This window comes from Bufo gargarizans, chromosome 4 (genome assembly GCF_014858855.1).
Source record: "Bufo gargarizans isolate SCDJY-AF-19 chromosome 4, ASM1485885v1, whole genome shotgun sequence".
Lineage (NCBI taxonomy): Eukaryota > Metazoa > Chordata > Amphibia > Anura > Bufonidae > Bufo > Bufo gargarizans.
Window position 1 is genome coordinate 284,906,064 of NC_058083.1, and position 15,513 is coordinate 284,921,576.

At 44.1% G+C, this 15,513-nt stretch overlaps 1 protein-coding gene across 3 annotated transcripts in view; it reads right to left on the bottom strand.

Moving 5' to 3' along the window:
* ATG5 (autophagy related 5) overlaps positions 1-15,513 on the bottom strand; it is a 152,293-nt gene that overhangs the window by 117,686 nt on the left and 19,094 nt on the right. For all 3 annotated transcript variants that reach the window (XM_044289697.1, XM_044289695.1, XM_044289696.1), the window contains exons 4-5: positions 6,310-6,388; positions 2,383-2,545 (exon numbers count right to left, since the gene is read on the bottom strand). In XM_044289697.1, coding sequence (XP_044145632.1) covers positions 2,383-2,545; positions 6,310-6,388 — 242 coding nt within the window. The remainder of the gene's footprint in view (positions 1-2,382; positions 2,546-6,309; positions 6,389-15,513) is intronic.

Consider the following 15,513-nt stretch of genomic DNA (forward strand, 5'->3'; position numbering starts at 1 on the left):
TGGCACAATAGAAAAACGGATCTGTCTCCCATTGACTTTCAGTGGTGTTCAAGACGGATCCGTTTTGGCCATGTTGAAGATAATACAAACGGATCCATTCTGAACGGATGCAGACGGTTGTATTATCTGAACGGATGCGTTTGTGCAGATCCATGACGGATCCGCACCAAACGTGAGTGTGAAAGTAGCCTTAGTGATGTGTATGAACTCTGGAGATGATGAATTTTTATTTTTAGGAGGTGCGGTGGAAATACATTTCTTATTGGGTCACACATTACTCACTTACATCCAGTTTTTTGCAATTTTCATGAAAAATTATATTTGTAGACGAAATTGCATGCAGGTGTGTGTGAATAAAGTGCTGGGTGGCATTCTAATAATGAGTCATGTCTACTTTCAGACAATGTATGAATGTGGGGAGGATACAATTTTTATTTTGTAATTTAGGTTTTATTTGTACATGGAAACTATGGAGTTGCTATAAAGTACATAAACTACAATGGGATGTTTGATAATTTGAAGGGGTTAAGCCAGCATTAAAAGCAATACGTTTTTTTCATGTATCTTCCCCGCACCTGGAAACACACAATCTGTCATACTGCAACAGAAAGATGTCACTACTCATCTGAGTCATTGTTTGTCAGCAGATGGAGGACACCAAATGCCATCCAAAGCCCACATGCTTTGCTTCTTGGAACCCAGCAGCTGGCCCATTTTTATCATTTTTTTTTTCTGTGCATCTGCTAGGGTGTGGAAGAGGTCAAGAGGTGATCCATGTAAAAGTGTCACAAAGCCCCAGATTTTCTATAAGAAAAAACTACACTCTATTGTATGATAACTTAGCACAGCCAAAAACAATGCTTAATAGAAGAAAACTTAAAAAAAAAAAATCCCAATCACATTGCAAAGAAAAGTCGACCTCTTTGAAAGGAAAAGTTGTGAATCTATAGAAAGTTTCTATTCGAAGAAGCTCTGTTTAGGCCTACAAAGCACTGCAAGGAAAAGGACCAGTTCATGAGAAGGAGCAGGTTATTTCCCATAAAGGAAGGAAAACATTAGCTGTCCCCAAATCAGGAACTATTACTACTTATCTACTAAGGCGGGACCCAAACCTATCTGACATTGATGGCATATCCTAGCGACACCACACAAATTTTTAGACAGCACTCCGTGATAATGATGAATATCAGTGGGGGCCAAATCGCATTGTTCGCCCGCGAACATATGCGGGCTGCCATCTTTTCTCACAAGTCCGGCAAGGCACAGGTAAGCCCTTACCTGTGCCTGTGCACGAGCCGGTCTGAAATCAAATGCGGTCAGCGGGAGCAGGCAGTTCAGAGAACAACCCAATGAAGGCCCCAGCGGCTGTTCTCGGAACTGCCAGCTCCCGGTGACCGCATTTGATTTCAGACCGGCACATTTCATATTATTTCAGCCGGGCACAGTGGTACACAAGTTGCTTGCAACATTTTGGGCTAACATACGCCCTTCATCAGGCGTAAGTCCTTACCTGTGCCTGTGCGCGAGCTGGTCTGAAATCAAATGCGGTCACCGGGAGCTGGCAGTTCCGAGAACATCTGCCGGGGCCTTCATCGGGTTGTTCTCGGAACTGCCTGCTCCCGCTGACCGCATTTGATTGCTGTCTGACCGCATTTGATTGATGGAGTGCTGTCTAAAAATTTGTGTGAGATCCTCAGTTCTTGAGGTGGAACTACAGAACAAAAACCTGGATGTGCACCCAACTTTGCCAGTTTTAGATTGAGTGCTGTGGTCTATTAGTTTTGAAAATATCCTAGCGATACATCATCAAGGTCCCAGAAGGGCCAATCCATTTAATTCATTTTTTTTTTATATTGATGCATTAAGCTAGAACTCTGTGGTTACTAGTGGGCACCCATAAGTCACTGCAAAATTGCCAAAGTAACACAACCTGTGTCTCCATATGAGTACAATTCGAAGTTCTCATCTCAGCATGAAGGAAATGCCTGGAGATGCCTGCTCAGCCAATCACTGGGCGCAGGGGTGTCCTGCCACAGTCAATGAGTGGCTGAGCGGCGAGAGAGAGATCAATGATGGTGAGAGGATTGCTTCTTGAATTTGTTCTTTTCCACTCTGAACCCTTTTCAAACGTTTACCCCCTGGACATCCCCTTTAAAGGAATTTCACAGTATCCAGAAATAAACAGAGAGATGCAATAGAATGGCAGGTGAATGAAGATCTAAAAATGTTGTCTAATGCGCAACTAATTTTGCTTCAGTCTAAATCTTTTTCACTGGTAGACATATATGGAACTCATTTGTGATAATATGCCGATCTAAAATACACAATCCATTGGTAAAGGAATGCGAGGAACAACAAACACATTTCTAGGGGCATACCTACCATTCTGTAAACCCATCCACAGTTGTTTGTGGTCTTTCTTCTGCATTTCATTTATGACTTGACTTTTGTGCTTCAAAACATCAGCTTCCTTCACAGATGACATAAAGTGTGCTTCAATCACATCTTTGGACTGGCAATGTAAAAGGTCTTTTGATGGAAAATTCTGTGATAAAAATAACATCCATGTATTAGAACCCTTAGGCTCCATTCAGACGTCCGTGAATGTGTCTGGGTCCGTTCCGCAATTGTGCGGAACGGGTGTAGACCCAATAATTCTCAATGGGGGCTGAATGGATGCAGAGAGCACACTATGTGCTCTCCGCATCCGCATTTCCGGAGCGTGCCCCCGAACTTTTGGTCCGCTTTGGAAAAAAATTGCGGACAAGTATAGGCATTTCTATGGGGGTGCCGGCCGGGTGTATGGCGGATCCGCAATATACCACGGATGTGTGAATGGAGCCTAAGAGAACAGTAAATCATCAATAAGTTATCAATGCTACTGGGAGTTTTTGGAAATTGTTTCAGGTTATGAGAATGGGACAAGCTTATAAACAGGTACACATACACACTAGCTTAAAGGCCATCTTTGGGGACATTATTTTATCATTGTATTTTACTCATGTGGGGATAAAAATCTTTTTTTTTTCCAATAGGTTTTTAATAAACATTTTCAACAGTTTTTCCTCTACAGCTTTCAGTTTCTGTGCATCTACAGATTATAGCTCTCTGCCTGATAATGAATCCATCATGGAGCTGCTCTGAGGGCTTAATCTGTGGTCTCCAGATGCAGACCACCCCCTCTAATTTGTAGTTGTCTGAGCTTGTCACTGCAGCACTGCTCCCAGTGAAGTCCAGCTTAACCCCTCCTGACATCCGCTGTAAATGTACGGTGGATGTTGGGTCTTTAAAGATAGCGCCCGCTCAAAAGTTGATTGTGTGCCATAGCCGCCGGGTTTCTGCTGTTTTACAAAGCAGACACCCAGGGGCACTGTGACCAAAGCATGTGATCTGTATTATCCCAGGAGTGCTGCATCAAGATCGGGGTAGCTGCTCAATTGCTATGGTAGCCTTGGGCCTTCTGAGAGCTCCAGGGACTGTCAAAGTGAAGTTCCTATGGAGCCCTGCCTGTGGCGCATCAGGCATCTGTGGCAGATTCATATCTATGAAACTGGCTGACCTACTGCACGTGTTCTTGGCAGCTGAAGGCATCTGTGTGGATCTCATGTCCATATGTGTCAGCTTGGATGAGAAAAATTATGTTTTTTTAAATGAGCCTCTAGGAGCAACAAGGGCATTGCCTTGACGCTGGGTTCAGACCTGAGCGTTCGCGATGGAGCGCTCTGTATGCGCGATTGTACGGGTGTTTGCAATCACGCATACAGAGACAAGCGAACGCCCATTGTCGCGCGTTCCCGCTGAAGTCTATGTACGGGAACACGCGACAAGACGGCCCAAAGAAGCTCGTGTACTTCTTGGGGCGTCGGGCGTTTTACAGCGCGATCGTACGCGCTGTAAAACGCTCAGGTGAGAACCATTCCCATAGGGAATCATTGGTTCTTGCCTGTTGAGCGTTTTACAGCGCGTAGGAACGCGCTGTAAAACGCTCAGGTCTGAACCCAGCCTTACACCTAGAGGCTCTGCTCTCTCTACAATTGCTGTACCCTCTGCACTTGGATTGACAGGGCCAGGCATCATGATATTTTCACTGCCTGGCTCCTTCGAAGTGCAGAGAGCGCGGCAGTGGCACAGAAAATGCAGCCTCTAGGCGTAACAGCAATGCCCCACATGGTCGCTTCCTCAGGCTGTCCCTGGCTTCCACTATTTTTGGCGCAGGTTCCAAATCTTAACTGGATGTGTCCAATGCATGTGCAGATAGAGGCAGCAGGATCCTCTGTATTTGCACCTGCTTCAAACAAATCCACACACACACAAAGTACTGGAAGCCAAGAAGATCTGGAGTGCAGTACAAAGTCATATCAGCCTGCATTGAGAAGTATATCCTTTCTGGATTTTTCGATCCATCAAAAACTGCGATACGAACCTGGACCGGACAGTTTTTATCTGAGGTCAAATGAATATATGACATATTGTTACTGGAGTGCAGAAAAAAAGGACAGCACCTATATGAGATGTATGCGTGCAGCACAGTGGAACAAGTGACTCAGAACTAGAGCCACAGCTTCACATACTGAAAGGGCTGCGTCTCAGAGTACAGTGGTTATGATAAACCGTTTGGATGTTATCAAGGTCAGTTCAGTAAATCGAGAGACATAAAAACATGTTAAGTCATGCCCTGCAAGAGAGATTGGGAGATGACTCTGAATAAAATAGTCATGGGTCTGTTTTCAGCTGAACACTTTCATGGTTCAGAAATCACCTACTCAAAAGGTTCCTAGTCAGCATTTGTAACTTCTCATGTTATCGTACACTCTAAAAGGCCTCGTAAAACACCATTTACACAATTTATAAATGGCAAATATTACATAGAGATTTTATATGCAGATCTTTTATAATTCTGTATATTACAAATTACGTGTCGCCGCCATCATCTATGTAATGTTACTGGCAAAAATTATAGTAAATGTGAGGGGCCGGCTCCGCCACCCAACACCACCCGCCACTTTGAAAGCGTGAACGGAACCTTTTTCAGAACAGTGTTCTGGCACACAGGGGATGATCAATGTCCCCACATTGGAAGTTACACCACTCGCCTATAAAAAGTTGCCATATTCACCCATTTGCTTTGTGATTCACATAGTGGGTGTGCATAACACTGGCTTGAAAAACTATTTGAGATCCCAAATGACAATAGGACATCATCAAGATGTTTTAATAAACTGACGGCAGTATTGGGCAAGGACTAAAAATCGCCAAACACTGCAAGAACGTCATACCAAGAGTGCATTGAGACATGCCGCTGTTTTCTGGAGTGACTTAATGAAACTGCAGCTTTTGTGACAATTTTACTAAATTCACTAAAAAATGTTTAAGATGCTGCCCCATGATTAAAGGGGTTTCTGGGAGTTTAATATTAATGGCCTATATTCAGGATAGGTCATCAACCCTGCTGATCAGCTGTTTGAGGAGGCTGCGGTGCCCTGGTGGGCGCTGCAACCTATTCTCAGACCAAGGGCTTAACGTTCACTGCTCACATGGCCTAGGCGCACCTCAGTCCCATTCAAGTGAATGAGCCTGGGCTGCAATACCAATCACAGCCTCAATACAATGAATGGCGTTGTGCTTGGCAAACTGTAAAGTGGCTGCAGCATGGGCTCTTCAAACAGCTGATCGTTGGCAGTGTGGAGTGTAGGACCCCCTGATCTGATATTGATAACATATTACATTTCTAGTTAGATCAGGCAAAACATAAAAATGTATCAATTGGAATTATAAAAAATAATAATAATCCTGTTACAAAATAGTTATGGCGCCCCTTTGTGTACAAAAGATGCAGGCGAAGCATGTACACAATTTGACACGGAATCAAATGTACACAAAAGCGCGCCATATAAAGTATCTAGAGCCAATATCTAGACACAGGAGCATTTTTAAATGATACTAAAATGAAAAATTGCTGTTTTGTGTGATATCACAGAGAAAAATAATGTTCAATCGTGGGACAACCCTTTTCAATTTGGATACAGGATATCGAAGTGGGTGCAGGTGTATGAAAGCACTTGATTCTACTGATAACTGCTACTTCTGCAGGGATTTGCTGCAACAGTTCTATGTGACAGTGAAACGTGACATCAATCAGACTCTACCTGTGCCAGCAAGGACATGACCATCTATACTAATGGCAATTAACATTCTATTTCCTATTCAAGTCATGCTCACATGGTTATGTAATACATTATAGTATGCATGAGTAAACGTCATACATTTTATGGGTGTTGGATATTCCATATGACACTATTATAAACGTACCTTAAAGTGGACAGTGATGCTCCATGGGAGGTATGTGTTTGACGCATGCAGATCAAAAAGTAAGCCAATTGGGTAATGCCTTAAAAGAACACATAATGAGACAAAAAGTGCCAAAAAATAAGTTTTTGCAAGATGAGACAATTCATTTTTCAAATGCAAGAGATACTGTCTTTTGTCAAGCAAAATGTTTTAGAGTGTTTATAAAAGATCAGAAGTTTAGAATTCGAGAATATCCACATAAAATGTAATAAACAGGCATGGACAACATATCTGTGTATATAAAATTAGGGTTGATTACATTTAATTAAAAAAAACTATTACCTATACCAAAATATCAAATCCTGGCTGGGCGAGGATTTCTGTGTCACTATAGAGTATGGAAGAAGGGACGTCACAATAATTATGGGCACCACAAGACGGGGCCCAAAGATGCTACCAATATATGGCTCCAAAGTTCAGTATTTGACAACTGCTTTGTTTGTTACTGAGAAGAATTCTGGGCTAAACAACATACCAGTATTCTGTCTGCTATAGAAGGTCAAGTCTGAATGGTCAAGTCACGGTTATAGGAAGAGCTACAGACTAAACAGCTAGAAGTCAGGGCAATGCAGATGACTAAGTCATAGTGCTTTTACAGGTGCCATCCACAGTACTCTGCCAGACTGCTGTTATAGGTGAAGGTCTACGCTACACAACCAGACTGCTGTTATAGGTGAAGGTCTACGCTACACAACCAGACTGCTGTTATAGGTGAAGGTCTACGCTACACAACCAGACTGCTGTTATAGGTGAAGGTCTAGACTACTGAACCAGACTGCTGTTATAGGTGAAGGTCTAGACTACTGAACCAGACTGCTGTTATAGGTGAAGGTCTAGACTACTGAACCAGACTGCTGTTATAGGTGAAGGTCTAGACTACTGAACCAGACTGCTGTTATAGGTGAAGGTCTAGACTACTGAACCAGACTGCTGTTATAGGTGAAGGTCTAGACTACTGAACCAGACTGCTGTTATAGGTGAAGTTGTAGCTTTAGCTGTAATGGATTTATTTATGAGGAGGTCCAGACTACTTAGCCTTACTGCTTCTTATAGGAAGAGGACTAGACAACTTAGCAATACTGCTGTTATAGGAAGAGGTCCAGACTACTGAGCTGTACTACTGTTATAGGAGAAGGTCCAGACTACTTAGCCATACTGCTGTTATAGGAGGAGGTCCATATAGGGTTGTAGTGGGTATCGAATTATCGATACCCAATCGATAATTTTGTACTGGTATCGATTTGATACCAAGATTTTACATTTACCGATACTACTGCGCAGCCTAGTATCAGAGAACATGGCGCATGCTGCTCTCAGCGCGCGCCATGTTCTCCTCAGCAGCACAGGGGAGAAAGAGTCTCTCCCTCCCTTCCCCCTGTGCCACTGCTACCAATAAGAAGAGAGGGGAGGGACTCTGGCCACTGCACCACCAATGAAGATAAGTAACCTTTTAATACAAATACAGGCAGCAGAATCACATAGCTGGCACCTGACCTCTATGACGGGGTGCTGCGATCCACGGCAGTTAACCCCTCAGGTGCCGCACCTGAGGGGTTAAGAGCTGCGGATCGCAGCGCCCAGTCATAGAGGACGGGTACCAGCTATGTGATTCTGCCGCTGGCACCTGACCTCTATGATAGGGCGCTGCGATCCGCGGCCGTTAACCCCTCAGATGCGGCACCTGAGGGGTTAACCCCGTCATAGAGTTCAGGTGCCAGCTATGTGATTCTGCCGTCTGCAACCGCCTCCTGTATTTGTATTAAAAGGTTACTTATCTTCATTGGTGGCGCAGTGCGCCCCCCTTCCCCCACCAACCCCCCCAGTATTAAAGGCATTGGTGGCAGTGGCCACAGGGTCCCCTCCTCCACATTGGTGGTGCCGTGGCAGGTTCAGATTACCCTGGCTCACAGGGCAGCAGGGAGAGTGTGAAGTCCTATTCACCCTAATAGATCTCTATTAGGGTGAATAGGACAAGGGATGAAAAGATCCCCATTTTGCTGTTGCTTTTTGCACTTTAAATCTATGGAATTCACTGTGTGTCATAACTTGCATGTTACTTTTATTTTATGGGTCAGTGAAATTAGGGCAAAAACAAATGTGTGTTTTTACTATATTTTACACTACACAGCCAGACTGCCTGTTGTACGAGAGATCCAGGCTGCTTGTTATAGGGGAGGTTTAGACTACACAGCCAGACTGCTTGTTATAGGAGAGGTCCAGACTACACAGCCAGACTGCCTGTTATAGGAGAGGTCCCGACTACACAGCCAGACTGCTTGTTATAGGAGAGGTCCAGACTACACAGCCAGACTGCCTGTTATAGGAGAGGTCCCGACTACACAGCCAGACTGCTTGTTATAAGAGAGGTCCAGACTACGCAGCTAAACTGCTTGTTATAAGAGAGGTGCAGATTAAAACAGCCAGACTGCTTAATATAGGGAAGGTCCCGACTACACAGACAGACTGTCTGTTATGGGGGAGGTCCAGACTACATAGCCAGACTGCCTGTTGTAGGGGAGGTTCAGACTACTTATTATAGCGGAGGTCCAAGCTACACAGCCAGACTGCTTGCTATAGGAGAGGTCCAGACTACACAGCCAGACTGCCTGTTATAGGAGAGGTCCAGACTGATTGTTATAGGGGAGGTCCAGACTACACAGTCAGACTGCTTGTTATAAGAGAGGTCTGGATTACACAGCCAGGCTGCTTGTCATAAGAGAGGTTCAGACTACACAGCCAGACTGCCTGTCATAGGGAAGGTCCAGACTACACAGCCAGACTGCCTGTTATAGGGGAGGTTCACACTACACAGCCAGACTGCTTCTTATAGGAAAGATCCAGACTACACAGCTAGACTGCTTGGTATAGGAGAGGTCCCAACTACACAAGAGGTCCTGACTACACAGCCAGACTGCTTAGTATAGGAGAGGTCCAGACTGCTTGTTATAGAGGAGGTCCAGACTACACAGCCAGACTGACTGTTATAGGGGAGGTACATAGAAGAGGACGGCTGTCTGGTTCCAGGGCTGCATTGTAGAAGTTTCCTAATACTATTTTAACAATTCTGCACAAACGAAATCTATTATAGGATAACTATACAATTATCGTGTCTATTCACATATGTCATCCATAGACTGTATTGCACATTTTTTGTAGTGGCTGTACTTTCCTATATAAAAAAAATAAAGATGGTATACTGGCTCAGTCTTTGAGCTCTGTCAGTTCTTTAGAGGACCTGTGGATCCATTCAGCGTATGCTCTGGATCTACCTCCTGGTACATACAACAATATACACACTGAACACGGTGTGAATGGGCTAATAAAGAAGTAATGATGAAATGCACACATTTTTCTTGGAAATGGTTACTAGCAAGATCTTAATAAACCAATGTTTATACGGGCTGATAACTAAGGAAGATTCAGATTCTTTTGTATGGTTCGTATTATTGGATAACACACTGTAACAATTGTCTACAGTATTGTAATTGAGTTTAGGCATTATGATGCACAGCTCACCAAAATGAGAAAAGCACTTGCGCCATCTTGTGGAGATTATAATCAATACAGCAACATTGTACCCATGCATATCCGTCAGAGTTCTACACTTATCCCATTCTAGTAGGTTCCCACCAAGTTTTTCATACAGTTGATGCATACTTTTATTTTCTACAGTTTACAAAAAATAAATGAAGTATACTGCTGCAACAGAATGGATGCCTATACAGTTGGATCTGAATGCCACTGACTGCCATAGTGTAGAACATGATTCAGTACTGTTAATATTTTGGCTGTACTGAATACCTCGACGCGCGTTTCGCCAACCCACTGGCTTCGTCAGGAGGCGATAGTATATTAAAAAGTGGGGGTATTAAATAGGGTGGTAACCAACAAGCTCACCTGTGGTCGACTGAATATTTAATACCCCACTTTTCACTATACTATTGCCTCCTGACGAAGCCAGTGGGTTGGCGAAAAGCGCGTCAAGGTATTCCATATCTGTCAGGGGGACCAGACCTCTTCCGGACATGGGTAATACATGCAGATGATTTTTGTATACAATGACACTATGCCAATATATGTGATTCTGTATTGCAGAGACATTACTTAGCGACATTCCCATTCTATCACGATTATTTGTTTATATATTAGCATCCATACTGTATATTCTATGTGGATATCCATTGTGGATGTTATATTTTTGGGGGACTTGTTTTGGATCTACCATGTGCACATTATGCGACTATATCTAATATGTTATACTCTGCATTATATTATCATCTACATTGGTGGTTATAGTTAACACTGTCGCTTTGATTGCCATTGTGCATTAATATTTTTGTACTAACTGCGACTGGGTTATATATAATCGAATGTAATTGCTATAGGAGTGATTGTCCTTAGAGATCGTTTATATTTAGGATTAGTGGAGCATTTCCACCTGCAGTGCTTCCGATCTTCAGTGGTATAGAGGGACTTTGACATCTTTGCCCCCCCCCCCCCCTTTTCACCTTTATTTTTATTTTTTTATGTATTATTTGCATACATTATTTTTGTCTCAATAAATTTTGATATATTTTATATTGGTATGGTATTGTGTATGGGTTATTAGTTATTCTTTCTAGGATTACATGGTTATTCAGACACTAGACCCTATACGTTTATAATGAGAAGGCTGAGGTATTTATTGGTTGACTACTGACATACAGTATGCCAGACAGACCGGGGCTAAAAGGACACTTTCTCCTCCATCTCACTAATGGACCCTTAAAGGGGTTGTCCCACTTCATTAAATAGGGTTACATTAAATCATTGCCCCCCACTGAACATTTCTTCTAATACATGTCATTAAAAAAAACATAGCATTCAGTCTAAAAACGCTCCTTTCACTCCCCTTTGTTTGTGCTGGTATCCCATGGATACGGCCGCATCTCGCCGGCCGCATCCATGCCGCACCTGCGCACTGGTAACTATTGCGATCCTACAGCCGGCCTCTCACTCACACTGTGAGCGCGCACGTCGCATAGTTCTGCGCATGCGCGGGCGCCCGATCAAATCAATGTATTACTGTTTTCTTGTAGCAGGAGGGAGCGCACGGCGTCATAGCAACCGAGGACGCCGTGCGCTCCCTCCTGCCGCCCGAATACAGTGATATGATCTATAAGAGAGTATCACTGTATTCCGGCGGTGCTTCCATAGAGGCAGGCGGGGGGAGGGCTGCTGCTGCCGCCGCCTCCGACAATAAGAAGAGACATGGGAGGAGGAGGGGGGGAGGGGCTGTGGCCACTGCGCCACCAATAATGAAAACTGACCTGTAATACAAATACAGGAGGCGAGTGCCGGAATCAAATAGCCGGCACCCAACCTCTATGACAGGGAGAGGCACCTTAGGGGTTAACTGCCGCTGATCGCAGCCCCCTATCATAGAGGTCGGGTGCCGGCTATTTCACTCCGGCACCCACCTCCTGCATTTGTATTAACATTGGTGGTGCTGTGCGCCCCCCCAACACCCCAGTATAATAAACATTGAGTGCGGCCCCCCCCCTCAGTATAATAAACATTGAGTGCGCCCCCCCCCCCCCCCCCCAGTATAATAAACATTGGTGGCGCAGTGGGAAGTGCCAATGAGGGTTAAAAAAAAAAAAAAAAAAAAAAAAAAAAAAAATTAACTCACCTCCACCAATTGATCGCGCAGCTGCCGGTCTCCTGTTCTTGCTTCAGGACCTGTGGTGACGTCACTGAGCTAATCACATGGTCCATTACCATGGTGATGGTTCATATGATGTACCATGTGATGACCACAGTGATGTCACCACAGGTCCTTTGACAGGTCCTAAAGAAAGAACAGGAGACCGGCAGCTGCGCAATCAATTGGTGGAGGTGAGTTAATTTTTTATTAATTTTTTTAACCCTCATTGGCACTTCCTACTGTGCCACCAATGTTTATTATACTGGGGGGGCCCGCACTCAAGGTATATTATACTGGGGGGGGGGGGGGGCCGCACTCAATGTATATTATACTAGGGGGGGGGCGCACTCAATGTTTATTATACTGGGGGGGGGGGGCGCCGCACTCAATGTTTATTATACTGGGGGGGGGGGCGCCGCACTCAATGTTTATTATACTGGGGGGGGGCGCCGCACTCAATGTTTATTATACTGGGGGGGCGCACTCAATGTATATTATACTGGGGGGGGCCCGCACTCAATGTTTATTATACTGGGGGGGGGGGGGGGCCTCATACATTGTCGGCTCCAGAAGGATGACTCATCCACATGAACGAGCACGCAAGGACTGAGCTCTCAGGGTGAGTCATGAGGAGGCGTGGCCGGCCTTCACTCAACTGCCGGAGCAGGAAGTTATCAGGACATCTACTGCTGGTAAGATTGAAAAAGCAAAGTGGGACAACCCCTTTAAGTTTAAAGGCTCTCTAACTTTTCCAAAAACTTTTGGTATGTCATATGTTTAAATCAGTGGGGGTCTCAGCGAGAAAGAGGGGAGAGAAGTGCACGCATATCGCACTCTCTCTCTTCACTGCATGAGACGCGCTGGCTAGAAGTCTATGGGCACGTCTTGAGTCAGTCGTCTTGAACGAGGAGAGAGGGCACAATTCTCTCCCCTCAAACACCTACCAATCTAGTTTTAATACGTCTCTTTGACCTATGAAAAGTTTTTTGCAACGTCAGTGACCCTTTATATCTCCATCTGGAGCCCAATCTTTATTTATCTGCACTTCCTATTTACAACACTGGATTTATAGTGATTAAACAATTACGGTGCATTACATTGTATCACAGTGAAACCTTACACAAATAAAAATCAGGGAGTACAAACGCAACGTAGAAAAAAAAAAGATTGCACACGGGATAGTGAAAGCAGTAAAAATAATTTCTGAAACTCCTGATCAGTCTTTCTGACTAAAACCTAGATGTAACACTTTGACGGTTAGGCAATATGTTCTGCAGTAAATTAACTTTCACAGTAAAGTCATATCTAGAGTGAAAACGCAGAATGACGGCAAGCTATCAATCACAAGATACAAATAAAGAAAATAGTCAGTGCTGAGCAGACTTTTGGGCAGAGCTTTGTAAAATGCCCTTTTATGGCAGGCTTAGTAGGGCAAGTATCTTGAAGGTCAATAGGAGGAATAATCTTTGTTGCAGTCTTTGGGGCGAATGTCTATTAGATATCTGTTTATTAGAATATTGGAACAAAGTATAATATTTCTTCTCAGGCCTGCTGAAATCCAATATGTCTGACCCTTCTTTCCACTGCAATCTGCCACAAGGGGACATTTTGGAGGCCCCCATAAACATCACGTCAATTTTCCACAAGCGGTACCAGCAATCAAGTTGTAGTTTTGCAAACACTGGAGAGCCACAGGTTGGAGGACATTGCATTAGACCAGGCATGCTCAACCTGCGGCCCTCCAGCTGTTGCAAAACTACAACTCCCAGCATGCCCGAACAGCCTACGGCAGGGCATTGTGGGAATTGTAGTTTTACAACAGCTGGAGGGCCGCAGGTTGAGCATGCCTGCTGCATTAGACTATCATTTTACTTATAGGCAGCTTTATCTAAGGCCATAAAATGAACCTGTAATTATGCAATTAAAGGGGTTGTCCAGGGTTAGAAAAATGTGGCAGATTTTTGCAGAAACATCTCCAGCCCTGTTTTTGGAAAAAAAGCAAAAAGCAGCCATGTTTCCCTAATCTTGGACAACCACTTTAATCCTCTGCAACCCCACAAAGGGTGACAGAAAGTCAAACAAAAGCAGCACCTGACATACGGTATAAATCTTCTACATTTCCCTTTTTTTTTTTTTATCCCTGATGTTCCTCAGAGTAAGGCCTCTTTCAAACGATCTTGTGTACCCCGTGGCCGTATTGCTGCCCGCATATAGTGGGTCCGTAATACACGGGGCACCGGCCGTGTGCATTGAAGCATGCCTTTTGGCTCCGCAAATCCGGAGATGCAGTACGGAACGGTAGCATGGGACGGAACCCTACAGAAGCACTACGGAGTACTTCCGTTCCGTGTTTCTGTTGCGCAAAAAGATAGAACTTGTTCTATATTTTTGCGGAACGGAGGAATCGTGGAACCCATTCAAGTGAATGGGGTCGCGATCGGCATGCAGCTGGCCCATTGTCGGTGCCCATGCATTGTGGACCGCAATTTGCGGTTCGCAGCATTGTCACGGGGGACACACGTTGTGAAAAAGGCCTAAGCCAGTGAGGTGTTGTACTTTAAGCAGCATGATGAAGAACCTTGTGAAGGTACCCTAATTACCCTCGGATGACAAGGCCGCTCCACTGAGTATGAACAGCACTTCCTAATACATTTTAAAGAGGACCTGTCACAACAAAATACAATGCAATCTGCAGGCAGCATGTCATAGAGCAGGAGGAGCGGATGGGGAAAACAAAATCAGTAAAACCTGTCATTTATACATTTAAATCCATGATTTTTCTGACTTCAGTTCAACATGGAGGAAGTGTTTTCAATGACTGACAGCTATGTCTGTACAGACATTTACACAGACAATACTATCAATCACTGATAACACCTCTCCCATGTATAGTTATCAGTGACTGACAGCTATTTATGTATACACACTTAGGGCTTGTTCACACGACCATATGGCTTTTTCAGTATTTTGCGGTCCGCAAGGAATGGATTCACAAAAAATACGGATGGCGTCTGTGTCCATTCCGTTTTTTGCGGAACAGAACAGCTGGCACCTGATAGAACAGTACTATGATTGTCCGTAATGCGAATAATAGGACATGTTCTATCTTTGAACGGAAGGGAAAAACGGAAACAGAAGGCATGAGGAGTACCTCCCATTTTTTTCGCGGATCCATTAAAATGAAAGGTTCCGTATATGGTACGCAAAAAATGGAACGTAAACGGAAAAAAAGTTTGTGTGCAAGAGACCTTACATAGAGAATGCTATCAATCACTGATAACACCTCTCCGTGTACATCTATCAGTGACTAACAACTATCTATGTATACACACTTACACACAGAATGCCATCAATTACTGATAATACCTTTCTCATGTATAGCTATCAGCGACTGACAGCTATGTCTCTATACACACTTACCCAGAGAATGCCATCACTGATAATACCTCCCCATGTACAACTATCAATGACTGATAGCT